Source organism: Ylistrum balloti, unplaced genomic scaffold, assembly GCF_031769215.1.
Source record: "Ylistrum balloti isolate Yb309-2 unplaced genomic scaffold, AGI_CSIRO_Ybal_v1 Utg369972, whole genome shotgun sequence".
Taxonomy (NCBI): Eukaryota; Metazoa; Mollusca; class Bivalvia; order Pectinida; family Pectinidae; genus Ylistrum; species Ylistrum balloti.
The window spans coordinates 185,185-211,758 of record NW_026782064.1 but is presented as its reverse complement, the minus strand read 5'-3'; the positions used below and the strand labels follow the sequence as shown (position 1 = coordinate 211,758).

Genomic DNA, 26,574 nt, shown 5'->3' with positions numbered 1-26,574 from the left:
ACAGTGGACATTTACTATTAAAGGGGTGCTGTGGCCTGCTTAGTATGAATAACCTTAATATCAGTCAAATTGCATTAGAAAAAAATATATATCTGGGTTATCTCTTTTAAAACATGATTGAAAACTTTTAACACTAGAAGAACACTAAACACTAGTTATACCTAACATTCAGTTGAGCAACTCCATATTCTACAGGAAATAACACTATTCTACATACATAATTACAATACTAACGGGCACCAGATCACACAGGTTAACCATTCGGAAACTATTAGGTCCTGCATATGCTACAGGTATTAGTACATGCTGCATGCTACAGGTATTAGTACATGCTGCATGCTACAGGTGTTGGTACATGCTGCATGCTACACATGTCGGTGCATGCTGCACGTTACAGGTAGTAGTACATGCTGCATGCTACAGGTATTAGTACATGCTGCATGCTACAGGTGTTGGTACATGCTGCATGCTACAGGTAATAGTACATGCTTCACGTTACAGGTAGTAGTACATGCTGCACGTTACAGGTAATAGTACATGCTGCATGCTACACATGTTGGTGCATGCTGCATGCTACAGGTGTTGGTGCATGCTGCACGCTACAGGTAATAGTACATGCTGCATGTTACACGTGTTAGTACATGCTGCATGCTACAGGTGTTGGTGCATGCTGCATGCTACAGGTGTTGGTGCATGCTGCATGCTACAGGTGTTGGTGCATGCTGCATGCTACAGGTAGTAGTACATGCTGCATGCTACAGGTGTTTGTGCATTCTGCATGCTACATGTGTTGGTGCATGCTGCATGCTACAGGTGTTGGTGCATGCTGCATGCTACAGGTAGTAGTACATGCTGCACGCTACAGGTAGTAGTACATGCTGCATGCTACAGGTGTTGGTGCATGCTACAGATAATAGTACATGCTGCATGCTACAGGTGTTGGTGCATGCTGCATGCTACAGGTGATAGTACATGCTGTATGCTGCTACTTTATGGAAAAGGGGGCTTCTGGTCACTTTTGTTGCTTTTAAACATTGATAAATAGTTTTGTTAATTGAGAACTTAATATCTAAACGATACTGTACCTGAACAACAATATAAAGTGATTTGGTAAGAAAATGATATTTGAGAAGGGCCACAATTGTATTTTTCTACAGATGGAACCTGGGAAAAACGATACCAGTGCCCCCGTCAGATATCCAGCATGTTAATAGATGGGGATTCGATTTTCACCCCGGTTGTTGCGAAGACATTAAACCCCAGATCAAGTAAGAAAAAGCATTTGATGAAAGGATTAAGAGAATACTTTATTTTACCAAATCTCTGGTGAGGTAATTGATCAAATACCATGAATTATGGCTATGCAGATGTAGATGTAAGTAATTGAACACATTGATGACAATAAACCTTAAAGTGGGTCAGAGTCATTCATATAACGAAAAACTGATAGTCATTTATCACTGCAAGGTATTTACAAAATACAATGACTCCTATAACCAACAAGCCATTTTAATTGAAATTTTTTAACAAATTGGATTACATGTATAGCATTAGACCCCTATGACCTTAGCAGTCTTTAAAGGTCATTTGAACAAAATTGATTGCTGTTCTTTTTAAAATGCTAAAATCTTTATAAGAAATTGAAACATTTCAACACATGTAAACTTTGACCTCGAAAGGTCAAAGTCATCCATTAAACAAATGATAACATAACATCATGTTTTACTGCTGGAGTATCATGACATTTGGCCATTTTATTGTTCAGATGTCATTTAAAGATACTAAAACATTTGACACATGAACTTGAGGATAGATGAAGGTCGTTGATAAAAAGAATTTTGATGATACTTCATACCACCTCCTACTGGCCAAACATTCTTAAAAAGTTATTAAGAAGAATTAGTATAAAGAATTTAAGACACTTAACGCTATTATGTGATATAATGATATTTTTATTTCAAGCACAATAAGTAATGGCACAGGTTATAAAACAGAAATTAATATGAGTGAAAACAGCAACTGAGGTGAACTCTCTAAAGACAACAAGTAAAACTTTACTATTAATGGAATGTTTTATTCACAATATTAATCATGTTTTTGAGATAAAAACACTTTTGAAATTAAAATATATGAAAAATCAAAATATATAAAGAACATTGCATCTCCTTTAAAAGAGTTGGCAATCTCAGCATAAATACATTTGTACAAAACGCATCAATATTTGATAAAGATATGTTGCAATACAACCTCCACCCACCACAGGTAATTTTTGTATTTGTTTGCTACATGGACAAGGAAATGCATCGGACCGCTGGCACAAACACCAAAAGATACCATGTGGTAAATGCCCTAAAACATTTATCACGATCGGAAGCCTTAAGAAACATACAAATATAATTCATGTGTTTGTGAGGAAACTTTTCAAATGAAAGATTTGTTTTTCTACGTTTAAAAGAAGATATGATCATAGCAAAAATATGGCCAAAATGCCTTCAGGCTATAACGAGGAATCCATCAAGATGATGAAGATACTACCAGGAAGGATGTTGCCATTCCAGATAAAAACATCAGACCACAAGAAACCTGGACCAGGGAATTGTTTATTGTAAAATTTAGACCAGTACCATTCACCACTATGGCCACATTCAACAACTGTAAAATCAAGCAAATCGAAGAGGATCCCTTGGACCTTGCTTTATTGGACTGATCCAGCAAAGAGAGTCTTCTCCAAGAGGACCCCACTCCATACTACACGCGGAGTGAAATGATCAGCCCAGCAGAGCCACCTAGAGTATCAGACAGCTCGGACACTTTCGACATTGACAAGTTCCCCAGTACAAAACCTCACATTGGAAACCGTGTATACAGCATACATAAATGTTTATTCCATTCATCACTAGTTTAACTTTCTAAATAGACTATACTTTCATGCACTCATTCATGAGAATCCCACATTTGAGCCTGTTTAAAACCATGACTTTTAAATATTCTAGTTTCATTCATTTTAAACTACTTTCTATGATGTTCTATATAGAGTGTCAATTGTTACATCCATTTTTATACATTGAAACAGTCTGAACTGTACTTTAACTACTTCAATGTAACTGATGGTTCTGATGAAGCATCATCAAAGATGTGAAACCTGTCAACCATCACTGTGTAGTGAATAAATACAAGAATCAGCTGTGGTAAGTTAAGGTTGTAACTCATCATATCTTATTCTCTGCATACCATCACCCTCCATACCTACCGTATCCACAAAGCTAGGGACCTCAGAAGGAACCTGTCGGCACCTCTGCGTTGGTTACAAGATTTAAATTTCATTAATATTAGATCAAATTGATAATCAACACGTTCAAAAACATAAAAAATATAATCTCACTAAGTGTAAACAGTTAAAAATACACCCACACCAAGATAAAATTATGTGTACTGTATAATTATGTATTGCATAGTTCTAATTTCAGTTACAGATGGAAAAGATATTATCGCAGGCTTTAGGACCTGAATCTTTACATTATTTCTAAACTTTTCAACGATGAAGTCATGAATACATATAAGAATTCTATGTTTTCAATGATTATAAGTTACTAAATATAATAAACAAATGTGTCTATCAATAATAAAGATTGTTTAACAATTTCTCATTGATACCACACATCACGTCCTTCACAAGCTTTCTACAGGAGTTCACATACCTCTACAACTATTGGCTAAGAAGCATATTTCGCAAGCTTTTCTTTACTAAATGAGCACACATGGCTGTATAAGTATTGGCTAAGGACACTACATCAATTGCGTAGAGTTATTTCAGTTTTCTTCGTTCATGATAAATGTAACAAAGATGAATCACAGTAGTTGAATTGTGACAGAAAATCAATGTTTGAATGTAGCGAATGGAAATTTTTCTTCTGATTGGTCTAATATTGACATTTTTTCCACATACTTAAAAAATTCACAACACTTCATTAATCCTAGATAAAAAAAGTATTAAGATGATATTTTGAGTATTTTTCATTACTATTTATGAATCCTTGTGTATAACATGCATTTCCATATAAGTTATTGGATAATTGTATCTGCTTAAATGTGATATAAAAAAAACATAAAAAAAACAAACAAGAATTAAAATGGACCTTGACCTGTTATACAATGCTGTTCGTAAATGCATCTCTTCATGGCAAACTTTACAAAAAACAAAACCCTGATTATAGGTCAAGGTAATTTCTTTTTGCAAACTTTGTTTGGCTTAATCCTAGGAATATACCAGCTAAACATCGAAACATTTGGTCCATTGGTTATTGAGAAGAAGTTGCTTTAAGTAAAAAGTTGACAACAGACAGATGGATGACTGATGCTTCACCACTGCGTAAAAGTTTGTGAAAAGAAATGACTTCTTCTCATGAACTAAAAAAAAACTACTTACATTTTTGTGTATAAGTTCAACTAAAACACCTTACTCCAAATTGGTGCTAAAAAAATAATATATATACAAATATACATGTGATAAAACAGTGGCAAAGGTCATTACACTAAAACAAATAGGGCCTTTACTAACCTCCTGGATATCACTAGATTTTGTTCTGTTATGTCATGGAACATGTGTAAGAAATATTATCATAAAATATATACCTAATCAGGTGCATTGGTAGTCATATGATTAATGCTATGCAAAAATCTTTCCTTCAAGGGTCTGAAGGCCTTGATGAAGAGAAATGACATGAAAACTTTATCATGTTTATCATGATATAGACCAGAACCGCTTAAAGAACAGATGGTCAGGTGGCACAGTAGTAACGTGGGGTTGGATTCTCTGAATGGATGTAAAATGTATGAGGTCACCTGCCCGACCACGTGGGATTTTCTAGGATACCCCAGTTTCCACCCTCAGTAAGGAACACATCCCTATGCACTGCCATCCTGGCCAACATGACTGATTAATATAAGCTAATAGTTTGTTTCACAGTTGTTGAAAAATAACATTTATGTATCATATATTTATATAACAAAAAAAGATGAAAACATACACAAACAGGTGAAGGTAGATCAAGTTGACAGTGTGAAATATAATGGATTATACACACAGGTACCTGAGGTTACTTTTAGTTGAAGAATTATTAAAGAATGGCAAGAATGTTCTATGTGATATCATATTCATACTTGATATTTATGCAATATGTTTTATGAGATTATAACCCAAGTAAGTCATATGACCACCATTATCACAGAAATTTTTGTGAAACTGCCTTGCGAATTAAAAAATAATGTCCAAAAGTTGTTTTAAAATGCAAGAACAAGGAACGGATTTTTAAAAAGTTTAAGCATGTCCTTAGAGTACTGAAAAGAGCAAGCCTCAAACTTTGTCAAGAAATTTATAATTTTAAAGCCACAAAAACATTGTGAAAAACTAAAGTTCTTTACAAAAAATAGATGAATCGATTCTAGGAAACTTTATGGACAGGTGTTGTAAATATAAAGGAAAATATCACGAAGTGTTTTCATACAAAATAAGGCTGAAATATTGTCTGAGGTCAAGCTGTAGAAATGTTCACATGGATATGGTGTTGTAAACAATGTAAGATATCTATCCTATTTTGTTAGCAATATTGACAAGATTACCAATTTAATATCGTCAATGAAATCAAAATAGGTCTACTCTGATAAACACTCTATGTAGTAACAAAAATATCCAAAATGATGTAAAACATCCAAAAGTGACAATCTGTATCACAATAACATAAATCTAAGTGCAAATCAGAGTACGGTATATTGCATAAAGAAATCAAAAATTTGTGTACAAAATGTACATGACAGTCGTTTGTTTTTATCATTACAACTTTTGGACTAACAATGTGTATTTTTTAAGGAGATTTAAAAAAAATAAAACATAAAAAAAGAGAGAGCGAGATTCTAATATTCAAAATCAAAGAAATAGAAAAAAAAAGTTTTCTTAGCAAAAGACTTGTTTTTCAATCCATCTAGGAGAATAATGCTCCATTCATTTCACAGCTGAAAGTGTCTATGGCTGGAGGTTGATCGGCACAACATTTGCCATATCCACAAAGTCTGGACGATGGTAAACCTTTTGGTTCTTGAGGTTGGTCATTTTGAGGACCCAGGCGTCTGTTGACGGAAGCTGGTCGGTAGAGATTGTTGGAAAAGTAATGTTGATGGTTCCATTAACTCCCTTGATGTATTTGAGCTCTTTACCAGGTACACCAAGCATTTCAATGACAGTGCTGGTCTGGGTGATTGGGGCCAACAGCTGAAGGACACCATTAGTGGGCCAGGAGAGGACGATGGCGTACACACCCGTTACATTCACAGAGTTCCTCATTGTGTACCTGAGGAAGAAGAAAAGGGTGTTTTGGGTGGCTTTCTCAGTCACAAAAAAAAATTATATGGCTGTCTTGGCAAATACACTTGTTTCTTTGGCTTTTAATTGTATGAAACGTGAAAATTCCTTTAAGAAAAAGTGATAATATTAATCCCAATTCCAGATGATTGCCAGCGAACCATTTTGTTTTTCTGATCAGCCCCTCAACTAGGTACCAAGGGGAACCGACATATGACGTTTGAGAATAACCCATTGAACACAGAAATAGCACTTACAAACTATGATTGTCAAGTACCAAGATGGCAACCTGTCAGCCATCTTGTTTTTTCTATCAATCCCTAGAACTGTGCATAACTATGAACCAAGGCAAAGTTTGAGAATGATGCATCCAGTTCACCTCCACAAATAGTGATAATAATGTGGCAGGGTTGGATTTTTATTGAATTTATATATGTATATGTGTTATTGTATATGTCCAATAAAAGGGTCATAAGTCAAGAGTGTAATGTCACCGTCTATCTCTTATTTGACTGGTCAGTGTGTTTGTGCGGTTTCTTTTGTGTGTAGACGGAGAGTTGACAGAATGGCAGCAGTGACGATGGACACTGAAAGAAGAGAGGTATGATCTCGATTTCAGAATTAATATGTTCTAACCTGTTATACTTGCCCTTTATCCCAACCGGCGCGCGGTATTTTTCCAAGAGTCCTTGGTATTATGTGTACAGGTTTTTTGTGATATTTTAAATTAAATTCATTTGTGTACGTACGTGTGGGGTTTACCCGAGTGACCGCCATTATTATGAGTTATATATTTGTGTCCTTTTTATTAGTGTAACACGTTTGTGAATGTGATTTGCCATTCACGAGTATCAATAAAGAAGTATATATTGTAATGAGAAGTCCATACACTTATGAAATATGTGTAAAGTTAATTTATAATTTATTGAAATAATAGTTAAGGAAATAATTATATTATATGTTTCCAATTTATTACTTGTTATTCTATTATTCCCAGTTAAACGTACGTACTTTATGGATAAGTGTTAACAGTCAGTCTGTAATCGTCTATGTAATATGTGTATCAATAATGTTAAGCGTGAGTGTAGTAAGTCTTGTGTTTTGTATCGTTTCAGCGTATTCTTTTGAATACTAAAATAAATCGTTTGTTTGTTTCACACTCATACACCCCTCGGTTTCAATAAGAATGGTCAAGGAATGATGAACCACAGATGAAGGGAAATTTGATTAGCCCATCATCTGATGATGTTGGGCTCAAATGGTGGGCTAAAAATACAGGCAAATTGTCACAAAATGTTGAGTAAAAAGTATTTTTTTGTTACTCACCAGACACCCTGAGTAGCATTATCTTGTTGTGTGTGCCATGGCTTTGATTTATAGATTGCTTCTCCATTGATTTTCATCCATGCTCCAAAACCTCTCAATCTCTGCTCAAATATAGGGATGATTCGGCCATCAGCATTTGGTCCAACATTCATCAACAGGTTTCCTCCACAGCTAGTTTGGGAAGAGGTTTAAGATAAATACAAAATTCAAACAAGCAAATTCATGTAATTTATATCCCTCACTGTCAAAACATATTGTAAGTAAATATTTTAGAGGTTAGGAGTAAACATGTCATAATGCTATGTAGAATGATATAGTTTAATGATAAACTGGTAATATTTGTGGGACTTCAAGTTACATCTAAATCAGATTATATTTAGGAAAGTTAAAGCACAAAAACTGACAAACCAAAGAAATGAAAGCATACCTAATTAGTATGCATATATATTAGCATATGATGCTGATTGCTGCACTCAGTCTTATGTGTCCTAATATGCATCTGCTGACCAAGTTTCATCTAAATCAGATTATATTTAGGGAAGTTAGAGAATGGTTATGAACCGACCAAAGAAATCAAAGGATACCTCATTAGTATGCATAATTATTAACAGATGACACTGATAGTCAAACTCAGTCTTAATGACCCCAAGATGCATCTGCTGACCAAGTTTCACCCAAATTGGATGATATTTGGGGAATTACAACACGAAAACGAAAGTGTGACAGACAGAGGGACAGGTAGACGGACAGACGAACCCAAATTAATATCAAGCCGGGGATAATTAACTTTAAGTATCTGTGCACAATAATGATATAAAATACTCAATATTTTACAATGAAGCAATCAATTGTGATTAATATTACATTCAGTTTGTTTGAATGAAAAGTTTACAAAATGTTTAATTCAATGCTGTCATTCATACTAAACAATTCAAATTTCAGATTTAAAGATCCAATCACTGCTCCCAAAGATTTCATTTAGCACAGTACCGATACCTAACAAGGACAAATATTTAATCAAGTGTTTGAGCATGGACCTGTAAGTGTCCACCAACCTACTGGTGTTAAAAGAAGAAGATTCTTCTAAATAACTACATGTATTTATCTGGTAATCAAAACAACAGAAGCTTTACTGAAGATATTTATCAAAACTGTTCCCCTACATGGAAACCAGTCACCACTACCCTGTAGAGAAAACAAGAGAGAAGAGACATGGATTACTGAGCCCATAGGTAGTCAATTTACCTCACAGTTTCAGCCAAGAAAGTCAAGATTTCATGCAGAGAAAGGACGTCGAAGTAGGTAATGTCACGCCGATAAGTCCATGCCCGTCTGTCAATGGTCATTGCATTTTCCCACTTGTGGGGCAAAAGCTTTCCTGTTATGAAGAAATTTTTTGTTTCGATAACTGTTTGAAACTAGTGTCTGCAGACATACGAAGGAGTAACTGTCCTAAAATGCTGCTTTCTACTGACTCAGGGAAAAATTTCTTTCAACCAAGAGGTCTTTTGTAAAAACAATGAAGATTAATAACATAAAGCATATTTTTCACTTCAAGACATCATTGAAGCTATCTGATGTCATATGATAGTTATATTACATTGCATTCTTGATTCATTTATCTCCATCAGTTTCACTAAGGATTAAATTTTCCTCTGTTGATCTTTGTGACCTTCACCCAAAGGTCACCAGAAAATGTTTGTAAAATAAGCACATTCTTCAACTTCAATAATGACCCAAGGATTTCAGCTAAATAAAAAGACTAACTCAAGGCAATGAAAAAGGGGAGTTAACCTAGCTCTGTCCTTTTATAAAATGGCGTAGCAGAAACAATTTTCCATAAAACAATGTAAGTCTGAAGGACATGCAGCATCAAAGATATGGAGCTGAATATTGATATTTTGTGACAAAGTAAAACAGGGAGAGGTGTATGTAACTGGAAAGATGTGTGTGGGTATATATATATGCATGTAGGAAGGTGTGTAAAGGAGTTTGTACATGAGAAAATGAGTGTGGGAATGTGTAAGTGGGAAGATGCTTAATGGGGGTATGTATATGGGAAGGTATGTGGTAGTATGTATATCAGCTGGATTACCTTTAGCAGGAATATATGTGGGGATTGTTGGCGAGTGTAACAGAATGTGTGCAATATGTGTGGAGGTGAGAACTTCGTGGGAGTAGATATGTGGGGATTGTTGGCGAGTGTAACAGAATGTGTGCAATATGTGTGGAGGTGAGAAATTCGAGGGAGTAGATATGTGGGGATTGTTGGCGAGTGTAACAGAATGTGTGCAATATGTGTGGAGGTGAGAAATTTGAGGGAGTAGATATGAATAGTGTGGAGAGATGGTGATATGGAGCTGTGTGTAAAGATGTATGTGTGTGAAGTGGGATTGTGTGGAAACATTTTTATATTTACCTGGGTTGTATTTGTCCTTGCAGTTCCAGAAGCCCCCATGTTTACAATACAGTCCCTTTCCCCAGCGGTCATTAGACACAACAACATCCTTCACAGGGCTGTAAAACACATGTGAATTACAATGACCTCAGTAATGTAGAATTCAGTAACGTAGAGTGTGACTTAAAACGTATTCTAGAATGAGAAGACCATAGAAAATATCCCACTTATCAAAGAGGCATGCTATAATAAAAATGTTCAAAGTCTTTCAGACAATCAAAAAAAGTCATTTGAGTGTTACATTGACTATGAATCATTTTGCAAGCTTTGTCTAAATTAATCACAGAACATTTAAGCAATTAAAATATTATGATCCTCCAATAACTTTGCCTTTCAAGGAAAAAACAACACCAAACACCTGTTTCTGACCTTTCATTGTACAGCCAAGCTAAGAAATTGGTGGAATTCCAATAAGTGTCAGCTGCTAACCAGTCCCCGTCTGACCACAGAATCTCTGGTTTGTATGTATTGATGAGTTCGTAAAGCTCTGGCATGGTCTTCGTCTACAGTGGTCCATATCAAAACATCAACACAATACTGATTTGTAAATAAAACTATAATTCTTACTTTAAATTGATAGAACAAGGAAAATATTCACAAAATGGAAAAACGGCACAGGACGAATGGACCTACCGTGACAAATTCCTGAGTTTTAAAGCCGTTAGCTTGGTCCTGCAGGAAGAGTGGATTGTAAAACTCAAATAGTGAATGGTAGACCCCAAAGTGGATGTCTTTCTTCTTCCTCACAGCAGTAGCAAGCTCTCCTGTAGTATTAGATAATGGAACAGTGATTTTTAGGACTCGGATATTTGAGTCTTGGACTTCTGCCTTTCCAGTGAAACTCCTACAAATTCTGAAAACTCTCTATATCTCTTTGAAACTGCAAGGACTCATCAAATTTTGGAAATGGTGCTCTGGAGTCACAAGGAAAATCCTACAAAAATTACTGTTGCATTTGTGATATCTATCATCTTGAAAGTTGCCAATATTTTCAATCCAAAACTTTCTTAGGAGGCATTCATATATGGTAAGATGTTAAGTGTGTCTAGAGAATACCCTGTCTGTAATTAATTCATATTTGTTATACTGTTTAATTACAATTATGAATTCAGTTCTAAGAACATCACTGCATTCATCTTAATTCAACTAAACAACATTTTTTTGTTTCACCTAGGACTGACAAACCCAACAGGGCATTAAAGGAATTTAAAAAATTTCATAACTCAATTTATATTTAAATGCAAGAAAAGAAAAAGCACTTATTTTTTTCTCTGTGTGACTAACAAAGTTTGCCTGACACTTTAAGCTTTTCTAAACATCAAGCTAACCATGTGAATATAATTTATGTCACAACAGTGTGAGTACACATACAATAAGAGACATTAATAAGATGTAAAAAACGTTTTGATAACATTACATCTTGACTAAACCATGTTTATCCCATTATAAGCCAGGGAGTTAGGGCTAATATATAAACTGTTGGAAGTATTTCTGCTGAACTTCAATAAATAAAATAAAGTACATGTCTATGCATGTAGAATGCAGGTGTACAGTCATTCAAACGTCACTGTGAAGTATAAATAGAGCATTACCGTGTTCATAATACCGAACAACAACAGAAATGTCAAATAGATTTTCTCACTTCCTTCCAGCAAAGATCATAAATGGAGGCATGTTTTCAAAATGTCAACAACTTTTATATCAATACTATCATATAATATCATCTTGAGTATTTCTCAGATATGTAACCCTGGTAAACTACTAACTGCAATATACCACTCGGCTAGAGAGAACTTCTCTTTAGCTCGATTAGTTGAGCATCAGACTAGTAAGCCAGGGGTCCCGGGTTCGATTCCTAGCGGAGGCATTGAAATAAATAATGACCTCTGTTACAGATACGTAAATGATTACTATATTAAACTGAACAGTGAAGACCCAACATCAGTCTCAAGTAGTTGGGTTGATCAGCCCTAATGAAGCCTCACTTACTGAGACAAAACTAGTCGGCTAATAAATTACTTAACAGGCGACGCTTGGGTATGTTATGATTGAAACTACTTCGATTTATTATTACTATATGGACATAAATACATTACATTTGTTCTTCTTTTTTTAGAGAAAGTTGTGTATATTTGGGTTTTAATTTATTGAAGGATAAAACTCTGAACTTGTCATCATACCCAATAAGTCTCTTCTTGGCCCCACGTCATAAGCATTCCAGTTCCATGAATGATTGGATGGCCACAGCGTGAAACCCTCATGGTGCTTTGTGACAAGAACAACATACCTGTGGAGTTAAATAGACTGCATTGACTGCAAGCTTTTCAATAACTGACAGCAAAACAAACCAATAAATTATTTATTTCTGCATACCTATGGTAAGTCTGATACATGGCAAAGACCAGAGGCTCTGAGAGTCAGAGATCCAATAGCTGTGAAAACACTTCATCTTCACTGGCTGGGCCCCAGCACCAAGATCCAATGAAAACATGATCATCTTATCTTTGTGGTATTTCAAACGAAATTTTGGTATAGTCTTTACAGGTGGTTTAGAGAAGCAAGTTTTTGAAGCAAAGATCCTGCTGTCTCCCAATATATCTAGTCCAGGAGTGACATACCTTCGAATCATAAGCAATCACAAATTCCATTTAAATTTTGTAATAGATGCCTTCTTCAATGGTATCAAGAAATCAAATATCTAATTAAGATTTCTAAAGAAGAAAATTTACAAAAAGACCAGTCAGTGATACAGATGGAAAAAAATACTTGATGAAACTCATTGAATTAATTAAAGTTTCTATTACTTGAGAATGACATATAACTTGGTCATTCAAAACAATTACAACTGAACTTGTTTCGCTAAGAATCCTGCTTCACATATTATCAGTAACCAAATCTTTCAAACCTTTTGAATACATCTTCCCAATTTTATTTTAGCGACTGAATCCACACAAAAGAATACAGGTAAAAGGGTTATATATAGATATGGCTGGACACACAATTCCATTAAACCTTAAGGTATGAAGTAGGGCTATATATATAGTATATGCCAAATTAAGTGTGAAGTCACACCCCAGTGGAAGAGAAAAAAAGGAAAATTTTAAAGAGCTGCTGTGACTCTACAAAAAACTTATCTATAAACAGGCATGTATATGGCTGAGTCATCACACCATGACCCTTAGTGTCCCATCACTGTGAGGACTAGATTGCTTGTGTGGTCTCAAGTTCAATAATCAAGTATGTAAACACAGTCCTTATATTTCCACTATGTTACATTTTTCCCGTTAAAAATCAAGCTTCAAATCATTGTCTATATTTGCCAGATAATTATTTGAAGTTGATGTACAATTTTCATAACCAAAGTAACAAAAGTGACTCTACTTCTGTTGCTGCTATCATGTTCCTCTGTAAACTATACAGTTTACTAAATCTATTACATAATTCATACCTATTGAAATGTATTGTATTGGAAAGGTGAAACGACACAAAGTTCTTGATCATACAAGGCATGTAGTATTCAATCTAATTAAAATTTGATGTTCAAAGTAACTACATATTAACGCAGTTAATTTGAATACCAAATTGTAATTAAATTGTATAGTATTCAACCAGAATTTTTTTTATTACTTAATGGGTGTTATCAATTTATCTAAATGAGCAGTTTTTGAAAGAATTAGTTCCATTTATATTTCATAGTTTCATTTATACTTTCTCTCCCTCGAACTGAAGGTTGTTTTAAAACATATCTATTTATAGAAGTGTAGAAAAACTGGACTTGGATGATTGTCAATGACCAGGTAATTCAAATGGAAGAGTATCTGCTATAGTTTGGAGTGTCCCATGTTCATACCCCAAGGGTGGTCATGCATTTTACTGCTCCAAATACATGTGGTGCTCATGACCAACTCGTTTGAAGTAGGTGAATGCTTGAAAAGGAGATACCCTAACTTTGGCTGTAAATAGTTATGTCTTGGAAGCAAAGACATAGAAAAAAGGAGGGAGGAATGTAGTAGAACTGGACTGAGTCAATAGTTGGCGACCACCTATCTCAATATGTAGTGCATCCTTCAAAGCATATGGAGGTTATTGGATCTAGTCCCCGGTCAGGATGAGCATTTTCCGCTCCTATTACACAGGAATAATCAAATGTGGTATTCATTAGTTGGATAAAAGTGACAATGATAGCAGACTACAAAATTTTTGTTGGTCTCTATGAACAAACAGGCAACTGACCCACTTTTCTGAGCCTTTAATTAGGGTCAGTTATAGTGAGGGATGAATAATTCAAATAATATACGTCATTTGTTTAGTGAACACAGTATTACTTTGCAGTAGCCTTTGAATATACAACACAACTTTGAAATTTAATGTCAACACAATATAGTGTTATATTGAACATTGCATGGTGCCCACCACAATTGGAATAAAAAGAAAATCACTAGTAGTCAAACGTGTTTTTGACACGTCCATTGATTAAAATCGATAATGCCATAGGCTAGTATCGTTACAATTAATGGGTATTAAACAGGTATGACATCAACTGAAAAATATCAATCTTATTACTTGGCACCAGAATCTTCGAAGATGTCAGCCCAGTAGTCCGGATTGTACAGAGAGGCACTGAATTTCGAGGCAAAGTCAGCGTACGTAAAGTCAGGTCGGTAGTTCTCTTTCATGAATTTTACATAAGGCTCCTGTTTCTCAGTTTTCCAAAAGTACCAGAACCACGCAGAGTCAAATGCGGGAACAGAGAACACGCCCCAGTGCAGAAATATTCCAACTTTTGCCTCGTCGAACCATGGTGGCAGTGGTCTCGAATCCAGTGATGCCCAGTTGGGTTCATATTTAATGGCAAGAGTGGCTGTCACTGCAAAAAATACACAACACACACTGAGGCATCCTGCTGCAGACGCCATTGTGGTTGTCACGAGATAGCCATTGAATCATCAAGGTATAGCATACGTTTACACGAGATGCGTATTTAAAGCGTATACCGGATCCTGATTTAAAATTTGATGTTAAAGATGGGTACCTCGGTATTCGTGGTTTTTCCTTTTTCGCAAAACTACAGTATCTTTTTTTTTTAATTGATAATAAATAATTATATTTATTTGTGTAAAAGACATAAATACTCATAACATACGGTTATGAAATAACAGATTATCCAATGACGCCTTGGTTTTTCTTTGATCTTTTCCTGGTGATAAATCCCAAATTATTATTATTATTAGGGGGATTAACGTCCTCTATTATGGCCTTTAGGCCTTTCAGAGGACGAGCTTGTAAATCCCATAGCATGGTTCTCTCTGATTGGTCCACACCTCATTAGGGAGGTGGTGCCCATTTCCAAGTGGCCGAGACAGATAAACAAAGACATAGGAATGATTTCGAACACATCTTTAATACATAAAAAAACAAGAGAGATTTTGTTAAATTGATATTCGTCCTTTTGGCGTTAGTTAACACATTCAAGCAGTTCTGTTAAAAAGTACAACGCATTACTAACGCGAGAGCAGAGATCAGCACATGAACACTGTATAGCCCTACACTGAATAAAAGTTCACGTTGCAGTTGTGTAACTGATACATATATCACGGACATTGCTCATCGAGTTAATATAGTACTGATTGGAAGCTAAAACAATTCATTTTTAAATTTCTTATAAACATCTTATGAATAAAGAAACTTAACAAAAAATTGGTTGAATAAAGTTCTAGGTTACGATGACTTTATTTAGAGGTGAAATGTTATCTTCATTAGATATCGCAGTAACTAAACTGTATTGATCACAAGACTCAATCAGCATACGACATGTCCATTTACCTGGGATAGTCCGTCGGATAAAGCTACCAGGTAGCTTATTTCAAATGGGGTCCTGGGATGACAGAAATGTCTTAAACGAGAGACACTCGGTTGAACTAAAGATGTAATTCCAAACTAAAAACGTGATTTGATTTCTTATCTGTCAACTTACTTTTGCTAATGAAACGTGGTTGTAATGGAAAACTGCACATAACTAAAGTAATACAGGGGAAATACTGATCACCGTGTAGTTTCACCGAAGAGAGAAATTGCGCGAAAATGCATAGCATTTCATCTTTAAGGCCCGGTATTATATATATATATATATATAACCACACACACACACCCTCTCACACACACACACACACACACACTCTCACACACACACCCACACCCACCCACACACAAACACAAACACACACACATACACACACACAAACACACCCTCACACACATACACGCACACACACACCCTCACACACACACACACACACCCTCATACACACACCCTCACACACACACACACACACACACACACACACACACAAACACACCCTCACACACATACACGCACACACACACACACACACACACACACACGTGGTGACAAATGTTGCGGTTCGTTCAGTATCTTCGTTATATCTATTTATATCCTCTTTGAAGTCCGATATACCGTCTCCCCCGCCTGTGCATTTTAGTGTCAATGATCTTAAGTTGCCTATTTTATACGCACGACTTGGATACCAATGTAGTTGCCTTAAGTATGATCTTTTTACGGCTAACCGTGCAATTAATGCTTCATATACTGTTGGCTATTCTCGTGCAAACGCTATTTGCTATTTCTATGGTGACATTATGTACCAAAGAAAGACTTATCTTAAAATGAGAAATTCATCTACCGTTTGAGTGTTGTATTTAATGTGGATACACTTTAGTTCGGAAATCCTCACGTGCAGTCCTTCATTAAGTGTCTCATCCCTTCTCCTTTAGTTGACAATGACTATATTTAAATAAAACAATTCAACCTGATTGCCTTTCTACCAGCTGTTCGGTACGTAAAGAGGGTATTACGTAATGAATGATAGCCGCTTTGTTTTCAACCTGCTGAGTGCATTTCGTCTTTTTACTTAAAAAATGGAATGGCATCATGTTAGCCAATGCCCTATATAAGTGTTTTGTTTTTGTTATAAATATGAATTTACTTTAAATCTTCTAAAGCTGTATGGTTGTGTCACTTCTGATATCCATACGTCCGTCTATTAATCGTTCATCATTATCGCTACTTCTCTAAGTTCTAATATTTTTTTTTCATTTTTTAATAATTATTTCATTGCAAAACTTTGTACAATTGGATTGGGCACAAGTTTTTCCTAGCTTATTAAGCCCTCTCCATTACATGAATGGTAAAACAATACTTAACTACAAGCAATGTAACAATATATTGAATCATAATATTTTTCATTGAAACAAAAAAAAAAAGAAGGATGTAAAGAAGAAAGGAGGATAGGTGAGGAAGGAAGAAGGGAATATATAGTACAAAGGAAGAAATGCAGAAACTAGCAAAATCGCCCAGAGGCATCAATAAATTTTTGAACAGCTCTAGCTAAAAGTGAGTTTTCAGCTGAACTTAGTAGTACGTCTCCATTTAAAAGTACATCTATCGAGATATCACCCTGATACCACGACAGTTCGGTGAACAGGGTGTTACGAATTTGAATGTAGTTCGAACAATGAATTAAATAATGAAAGGAATCTTCAGAGGGATGTCCGCAGGAGCAAGATGCTGAGTTCATGAGATTGGTTCTGAATAGGTCATAGTTGAGTGAGCTTGCCCTATTTCTTAAACGACAATGAAGAATATTCAGTTGACGGGGCCATATGATAGGAAACACGATTTAAGCTTGTTGGAGTTTTTTGGACGTAGTTTGGTTTTAAACAATTTTAGTGAACCAGCCGTTTTTAAAGATTCATCTAATCTATTCCAGAGTTCAGTTGTAGAAGGAAAAAAAGAGTTACACATAGATTGAAGATGATAAGTTGGTTGTCGTAACTGATCTGCATTTCGTAAGTCATACCTGGTGAGATTACCAATATGTTCAGGGATAAAGTCAGTGAGGAAAGATGGTGCGATCCCATTAATTATATTATAAAAAAGAGATAACTTGCGATGTTGACGTCGTAATTTAAGTTCTTCCCAGCCCGTTTCATTTAGTAGAAAGTCAGATCTAGTATAAATGGGTAAACCAGTCACAATTCGGGCTGCCTCTAATTGAATTTTTTCAATATTTGATGACATATTAACTCCACAATTATCCCAAACTTCACAGGCGTATTCTAATAGTGGCCTTATGTATGTGAGATACATTTTTTCTAAAGTGTGCCTGCTTAGAATTAATTTTAACCTACGTAAAGTTGCTATATATTTAGATACCTTTTTAATAACTTCTTCTACGTGTTTATTCCATGATCCATCATTACTCAGTATGACTCCTAAATGTTTGTGATGATCTGTAAGTTCTATATAAGTATTGTTAAAAATAAATTGTGGTTGATGATCTAAATGGGTGATATTACAAAGACAAGGCCACTACTTGTAAGTTGGCAGGTGACCATATCATTATAGCTGGTCCAAGACAACCTTCTAATCCATGTGATATTCAAGATGACCACCCTCTTGAAAATCGTGTTATCGCTTCCGTTTTGTCCACAAATGGTAATAACTAAAATCTGGACCCATACCAAACTCAAAACGGCCGCCACGGCAACCATCTAACAGAAAAACAGCTCAACACCATACTAGTATAAAAAGTAGCCCTCAACAAACAAATGACAAGTAAACAAATGACAAGTAAACAAATGACAAGTAAACAAATGGATATATTCTTTTCTCCGTTTAATATTATTTTCTTCGGTTAACAATAATACTGAATCATAAACATATAATAAACAATATACATTTATCAATGGTTAGATTAAAAAAAGTAAATCAACATTGTAGTATTAATAAGTTATTGACCATGGTGAACGGAGACCTTTGATGAACACACAGTACTGAATAAGACATCGGACTAAATACTAGATACTTTCATCCCGAATGGAATTTTCATTAAACGAGTCTTAGTATATTTATTTTTGCAAACTTGGCGAGCAAAATTAAAACTTTGAAACGAGTTTTTTTTTAATTCTCATATAAAATGAAAACAAATTAAGATACTTTTTACCACATAACTTACAAAAGTTACGAGTGTTTAAAAGTGAGATTGTAGACTGCAAAATCAGACGGAGGAAGACATTCGTCGCGCCGTCTTCAACCGAAAATATTTATGTTATGCATATATAAAAGCACCATACATGTATTATTGGCTAAAAATGAATAAAAAAATCACCTTAAAATAAAAATACTTAACAAAACAATCTGATTGTAGCATAAAAATACACAAGGTATATTATACCATGAAAATAAACTGTATGCATGACTGCTTTTCACCCAGTTAGTACAGTCAGTTCTCAGTCTGAGTGCTGTATAATCAGTAGTACTGTTATCTTACCATAGTTGAAAGTTAATTATTGTATTCGTATTTTCCTTGTCAATTTAAGTATTGCGTGTTTTTTTATTATTATTTTTTAAATTTTTTTTTGTAAATATAAATAAATGCCTTGGTATTGCGCTAAAATATATCTGTAATCTGAGTACATATGTAAATATGGAAAAAAACAAACTCTCTTGTGATTCACTCTATTTTCTTTGGTCGCTCTATCTTTCCCTCCATAGTAGCACATACCTCGGGATAATATTTCCCCGTTATTCCGTTACGACACTCTCAAGAACTTTACACACAGCTAGAACTCATTGTACTGAAAAGATAGTACAGAGCCCAAAAAGCCCAAGGTCAGACTAGACTGAATCCAGATATCCGATATCTGACTGTTGTTAAATGAAAGATGTGGAGAATACGTTGTGAATTATTTTATCATCCTTGTTGGGAATTAATAATATCACTTACAACACGAGGCCCCAGAAGGCTCCTGGCGCCTATTATGATGTGATTTTCATTTGTTCTTTAAATTTTTTTTAATTACCTTTTCTCTGCTTTCTTCTAATTTGCTCTTGATAATGTATTGTATTGACTAATAAATTTATCACATAGTAGTTTCATCAAACAAAAGAAACCTGAATACAGCCACAATCTAAAAGTTCACCAAATGAAAACTTCGAAATTTGATTCTACATTAAAAAGGAAAAACAACTTTGGGCTAAAATCAGGAATGCAATTTTCGGCAAAGGTACTGTCATTGTTGAGAAGTAATTCAAACCACATCCAGATGTGATCTCAAATTTGTTCTGTCATCTTCTTACATCCGGAACAATATGTAATAGAAAGATAAAAAGGGAAATAAAAAATCAAAGTTCATTACAACAGAGTACCATATACATTTACATATATACAAGAAAACATATATGCAAGGAATTGATTCTTGAAATTTGAAACCAGTCATTACTCACCATTTGTAAATGTAAACCCGTCATTCCCCGACCCACGATGTGTGATGGAGCTGCAATAAAAAGTAGGGAGAAAAGCCACTTACAATATATTCGTAAACTATTGAAAGAAAAAACTAACAAAGAAAGAAGATAGCTTCAGCTATTACAGGTAGGACAGACAAGAGAATATTGAGCGGGGGAGGGATCTGTCAGTGAATCATGAACTGGAAGGGACGGATCACGTGATTCTTAATGGAAAGCTGGGGGGGGGGGGCAGACCAGGTTATTCTGAACTGGGGAGGGACGGAGCAGGTGATTCTGAACGGGAGTGGGACGGACTTATTTTTTTTAACCGGAGAGGGACGGACCAGGTGACTCTGAGGGCGGGAGGGACGGTTAAGACGATATTGAGCAAGGGGAGGGATATGTCAGTGAATTCTGAACATGGGATGGACGGATCGGTCGATTCTGTATGGGGAAGAGGCAGAGCAGGTTATTCTGAACGGGGGAGGGAGGGATCGATCAGTTTATTCTGTATGGATCGATCAGGTTATTCTGTATGGGAGAGGGGCAGGCCAGGATATTCTGAACGGGGGAGGGACGGATCGATCAGGTTATTCTGTATGGATCGATCAGGTTATTCTGTATGGGAGAGGGGCAGGCCAGGATATTCTGAACGGGGGAGGGACGGATCGATCAGGTTATTCTGTATGGGAGAGGGGCAGGCCAGGATATTCTGAACGGGGAAGGGACGGATCGATCAGTTTATTCTGTATGGGAGAGGGGTAGGCCAGGATATTCTGAACGGGGGAGGGACGGATCGATCAGGTTATTCTCATGGACGGGGAATTAATTAATTAATGCATAAAGAGATCCCCCAGTAATGTTGGTGTATATATACTTTTTTCCCTATTATTATCCGAGAGTGTGTCCAATATATAGAGCCCACGGCCAGTTTGTAGTGTTGGTGTATATATACTTTTTTCCCTATTATTATCCGAGAGTGTGTCCAATATATAGAGTCCACTGCCAGTTTGTAGTGTTGGTGTATATATACTTCTGTTAGGGTTACCTTAACAGATAATCAACATCACATTGGGAGGGAAGGTTCCTGATTTGTTTACTATTTATAAGACAAAGATAATGACAGACCAATTATAGTAAGTTCATACTAAGTATATATTTCATTACACGTGTTTTTACTTGTGTGATTTGTTACCTGAGAAAATATACTGGTTACTGTAGATATGCTGTATGTGTGTGTGTGTGTGTGTGTGTGATATCGACGGTATGGTCCAATATTGGTGCTGGATCCTTACCGTGAAACAAGTATTCGTTGGATGTGTATTACTGGAATAGATATATGACCAATGAAGTAATAACGACAGTACGGACAAGCGAATTGTCAAATTTTTGAGGTAATTTGTCCCTTTATCAAGACACAAAAACTACATAAATTACATCACATACATAGAACATACTACAAAGTTATAAAGTAACATCGAGAGCGGTAGCGCAAATTTAGGTGTCTCGTTTATCCCTTCGGTCGATGGACGCCGAATGGCCGATGTATTTCAACAGAGTTGCTTGGACTTACAATTTTTTATCACATTATAATTATTCAAATGATTTTTGTCATATTCCCTGGTTACTGTTTATTAGGAGAAGAATATGGTATGGGTGATGTATGGTATAGCCAGCCATTTTAATTGGTTAAAACTTGCCAGTAAACATTATACGATCACTATGTACAAAGTTGGTCACGGTCTGTTGAAAACTCGAGCAAGGTTCATTGTATAAACTATGTCAGCCTGAACTGAACTTAGATTATTTACCAAGAAACATTCCAACTTATTACAGGCAGTGTCTAACAGAACGGCAAACCATCAGTCTCCCTAGGGAGGTTGGCAGATGGGAATGATGTTACAAGGAATGACAGGGAATGTGAATTATGTAATGTTGATGAAATCGGTGACCAATATCACCATTTATTTATTGTGTAACCATTTGTCTGATATTAGACGCCTATATATTGATAGTGTCTACTATACTGTTCCAACTATGTACAAGTTGATAAGCTTGATAACTGCAGATAATAACGTATGTGTATAGCTGTGTAAATTTATATCTCATGATCTGAAGTTCTAGGAAAACACCTAAAATGTCACAACTGTAATAAAATTTCAACCGCTTTTTTGTTGACATTCTCATTTGTCATGTATAATTACGATCGGAGGTTAAATAAAAGAAAAAAGAAGATTAAGTCTTTTTCTGAAAGTTACTTATATCAACACATTGTATACCTATTGTCTTTGCAAATATACTTGAAATATATATATATATATTGATTTTTAAAGCTAATCGCAAAACTGAGAAGTCAGCACACGACTAGTAAGATACAAAGATATTGATGGAAAGAACAGACTGTGTCTTATGTACTAATGGTAGGTATCCTTTTGTAAATAAGTGTCCAGTTTATACAGATATTCACTCTAAAGTTAGCCATTATATATCCATCGCCCGAGTGTATTGTTTAAATTTAAACAAACTATAAATGTGTAAAATTAAGCCATCTTGGTAAATACATAATGTCAGCGTCTGAGAGAAGAAAGAATGGACTTGGATTGGGGATGTTATTTGATAGAATAGATATAATGGATGGAATAACTTTAATTCTTATAACATTCTACAGTAAATGTTATTTGTGTGTATGGTGTAAAATTTATGAAAAAAAGAATGAGACAGCATATGTAATGTTGATTATAGACGAGATCTATGTGTGCAGTATGACAAGTTATATATAAATGTTTGTGATTGTAATTTTTAATGTTAAGTTTTGAAAACGAAAACGTCTGAAACTGAAAGTGCTATATTTGTGCTTAATGTAACAAGGACCCCGAAATAACCCCATGTGTTACGTCATTTGAAATGTGTAATAATATGTGAATAAAAATGAAAATAAATAAATAAATAAAAATCATGTACTTTTTCAGGGTCTCCTCCAGCGCTCTTTCATTTTTCAGGTGATATTTTTTCATCACATTTTCGATCTTTTTTTGTGAGGCATGACGAATCCAGAGAACTGTAGAAAGGATGGCAAGGCAGATGACGAACATCACCAAGAGAATCAACATGTAGTTCTGAATTCCACAGGGATCTGTGAAAATGAGAGTGTCTGGTCACGTGATCATGTTTATTGTTCATCACAAAGTCATTAAATTTATGCACACATAATTTCTGGCGGTCTACAGAAAGTTAAAATCTAGAGGAAAGTAATTCACGTGAAATACGATATAGGGTTGTATTATCCGTCAAGATTTTACCGCGGGCAGCGAATTTAAGTCGTTATGAGGTCAACCCTCATATCATGCACCCCTTCCTGCACGTGCTTAACCCGCCTTTTCTCTATTCGGGTCCTGAGGATTAACTGGTAAAAGCCGCTGCTTCGCCATACAAATGATATATTTCTGTATGTCGATATGAAGCGGAGCCCTGCGTCATATCTATAAATACTTACATTTTATTTATCTATCACGGTAGTACGGATCGTAGTTTCTATATCTGACGAATGTTTTGCGTTGTATAAATAAACCTCGAGTGATTTAAAACCTGACCTTGTAAAAACCAAATATGCACATCGTGTTCAGTGTACTAAAATTGTCCAAGTGTTTTGTGAATACAAAATACAGAAATCTAAACAAGAGGGCCATGGACTTAACAGTCATCTGACAGTCGACGAACGGACGGACAAACCACAGAATTCTCTGATTATGGTCTGGCAAATCTGATGAATCCAAAATTATGAATTGCAAGAAATAATAACATTCACCCAATGATGCATCTGACCAAATTTGGCTGAAATCTATCCATGTATGAAAGAGGAGTATAGAGTTTTAGAAAAGAAGTTGACAGACGGAAAATGATGGCTATAGGGTCATCTCGACTCATCGGGTCAGATTACTTAACAAGAGACCCCAGTGGGATCTTGGCGCCCACCATTTGAGGATCTGTTTTCAGCTCTTGAAGATTTGTTTATTTTATTTTTGTGTTACAGGCGTTGTAAATGTTCATGAACTGGTCTTCATTGAATGTACTCAATGATGGCACAAGATATTTTTTATAGGGATATAGTGATAAAATGAACACCCTTTATTAAGTTGTATACTTATTCAATTCAAAATGGATGATGATGATGTGATGATGATGATGAATGATGATGATGATGATGATGATGATGATGGTGATGATGATGACAACAAGTATAATAAAAGTATAAAAAAGTTTTTTTCTAAAACTTTTTTTTTAATTTTATATTTTATTTTATTACATTAATGTTTTTGTAACATCAACACTTAATTATTAGGAATTATTGACATTTTTAATGAATCAATTCTTCTGTTACTTCTCATGTGTCAACCCATATGCCATTAGCTCAATTCATTGCATGGTTTAGTATACATACCCTAGACAGTGTATTTATCAATGTTTACTTAATTTAGAAAATCTGAAACTTGAGAATGACTGATCATGTAGGTAAGAAATAGCCATAAAACAATTACTCGCTGTTCAAATCCAAGATGGAGAGCTATAGGCCATTTTGTTTTTCAGATCATTTTAAATATGGAACAATGCTTAACTAGGTACCAAGAGGAAGCTAAATTTGAAATTTGAGAAGGATCCTGTCGTTGCGATAACAAACTACTGTATTACACACAGTGTCGACATCCAAGATGGCTGCCTGTGGGCCACCTTGATTTCAAATCAGTCAAAAAATGTACAATGCACAACTAAGGACCAAGGGAAACCAATACCTATGAAATATCAGAAGGATCCATCCAGTACTTCCTCAGAAATAGCGGTAACAAGATCTTATTCTCAAAATCCAAGATGGCTGACTGATTCCGGACCAATGGCAAACTGCATATGAAATTTAAGAAAGAACCATCCAGTACTTTCCCAGAAATAGCGGTAACAAACTTTTACTTCCAAAATCCAAGATGGCTGCCTGTGAGCCAACTTGATTTCAGATCAGTCCAAAAAGGTACAATGCACAACTAGGGACCAAGGGGAACCTGAATATGAAATTTGAGAAAGAACCATCCAGTACTTTCCCAGAAATAGCGGTAACAAGAATTGTTTACGGACAGATGGACGGACAACGGACGACGGACGCAGGGCGATTTGAATACCCCACCATCTGATGATGGTGGGCTAAAAATGGTGTGAGGGGTGTAGCTTGCATATGGTCGGATATAGGGTACACTTTTTCATATAGCTGTACGCTTAGAAACATTTTCAACGGTTTATTCAAGAAGTTTACGTACCGTACTCCAGAAGTATTTTTGATCTAGTTTTCTATATGATCAACATCATTGCGATGCTCCACTACACATGATGACTGAATCATCTTACCTGCATGAGGAATGTCTTCCGATTTCAGACGACAAGTCTTGTCAGCGGCACAAAATAGGTTCTCACCACATGATACGAATACTTCGTTACAGGCAGCCATCGTGTTTTATCTGATATCGGTCTCGTGCACCGGAGTAAGTAAAAGTAACCTACGTGTATTCTAAATATAGCTGGATTTCCCTTCTCGCTAAATATAGTGACAGAAACAACTCTTTCTCTCGCTGTAAATACACGTAATGGTATAGTGACGTAATATATTAAAACAAGGGATCCTAGAGAGATCTTGGCGCAAACATTGTTTTATTTTTATTTGATCTTTGAAGGTAGGATCTTTTCCCATCTTTTCTCGGTTTTTGCTCTTAGTGATGAGAAATTTGAACATTCCTCAGTAGTAATAGCGATGATAATCTTTATCTGCCAAATCCAAATGACCGCCTGTCGGCTATTTTGTTTCTTCTGATCAGCCCTAAGACCAAGGGGATTAAAGGGAAGATAAGCATGGAGTTTGAGAGATATCCATTCAGTACTTCGTTAGAAATAGGGATTACAATCTTTATTAGGCGAATTCCAAGATGGCTGCCTGTCGGCCATTTTGTTTATCTGATCAACTAAAATAGTCACAACTAGGGACCAAAGGTGCAAAGCCAAAAACCAAGATGGCCACTTGTGGGTCATTTTTGTTTTCGCTTATCAGTATCAAAATAAAACAGGCAACAAAGTATTAATGAAATTTGCAAA

The 26,574-nt window shown here is 35.6% G+C and overlaps 2 protein-coding genes across 2 annotated transcripts; both read right to left on the bottom strand.

Annotated features, from left to right (window-relative positions):
- Positions 1–1,967: 1,967 nt before the first annotated feature.
- On the bottom strand, positions 1,968–15,055 carry LOC132547659 (alpha-L-fucosidase-like). The gene is made up of 8 exons (XM_060211445.1): positions 14,703–15,055; positions 12,320–12,426; positions 10,773–10,903; positions 10,509–10,642; positions 10,101–10,198; positions 8,927–9,059; positions 7,682–7,852; positions 1,968–6,344 (listed from the first exon to the last, which is right to left on the bottom strand). Exons 1-8 carry the CDS (start codon positions 15,053–15,055, stop codon positions 6,020–6,022), a joined length of 1,452 nt encoding a protein of 483 aa, XP_060067428.1. The 3' UTR covers positions 1,968–6,019.
- Positions 15,056–20,437: 5,382 nt separating this feature from the next.
- LOC132547712 (uncharacterized) lies at positions 20,438–25,936 on the bottom strand. The gene is made up of 3 exons (XM_060211516.1): positions 25,837–25,936; positions 23,410–23,581; positions 20,438–20,495 (listed from the first exon to the last, which is right to left on the bottom strand). The coding sequence occupies exons 1-3, from the start codon at positions 25,934–25,936 to the stop codon at positions 20,438–20,440; spliced, it is 330 nt and encodes a 109-aa protein (XP_060067499.1).
- Positions 25,937–26,574: the final 638 nt, after the last annotated feature.

Coding starts and splice junctions, on each gene's coding strand:
- LOC132547712 (XM_060211516.1), bottom strand. CDS start 25,936: ATGGCTGCCTGTAACGAAGTATTCGTATCATGTGGTGAGAACCTATTT. Junction 23,582..25,836: donor GGAAGACATTCCTCATGCAG/GTAAGATGATTC, acceptor TCATTTTCACAG/ATCCCTGTGGAATTCAGAAC. Junction 20,496..23,409: donor CTGGAGGAGACCCTGAAAAA/GTACATGATTTT, acceptor TTTTTATTGCAG/CTCCATCACACATCGTGGGT.
- LOC132547659 (XM_060211445.1), bottom strand. CDS start 15,055: ATGGCGTCTGCAGCAGGATGCCTCAGTGTGTGTTGTGTATTTTTTGCA. Junction 12,427..14,702: donor TTCGAAGATTCTGGTGCCAA/GTAATAAGATTG, acceptor TTAACTCCACAG/GTATGTTGTTCTTGTCACAA. Junction 7,853..8,926: donor TTCTTGGCTGAAACTGTGAG/GTAAATTGACTA, acceptor TTCCCAAACTAG/CTGTGGAGGAAACCTGTTGA.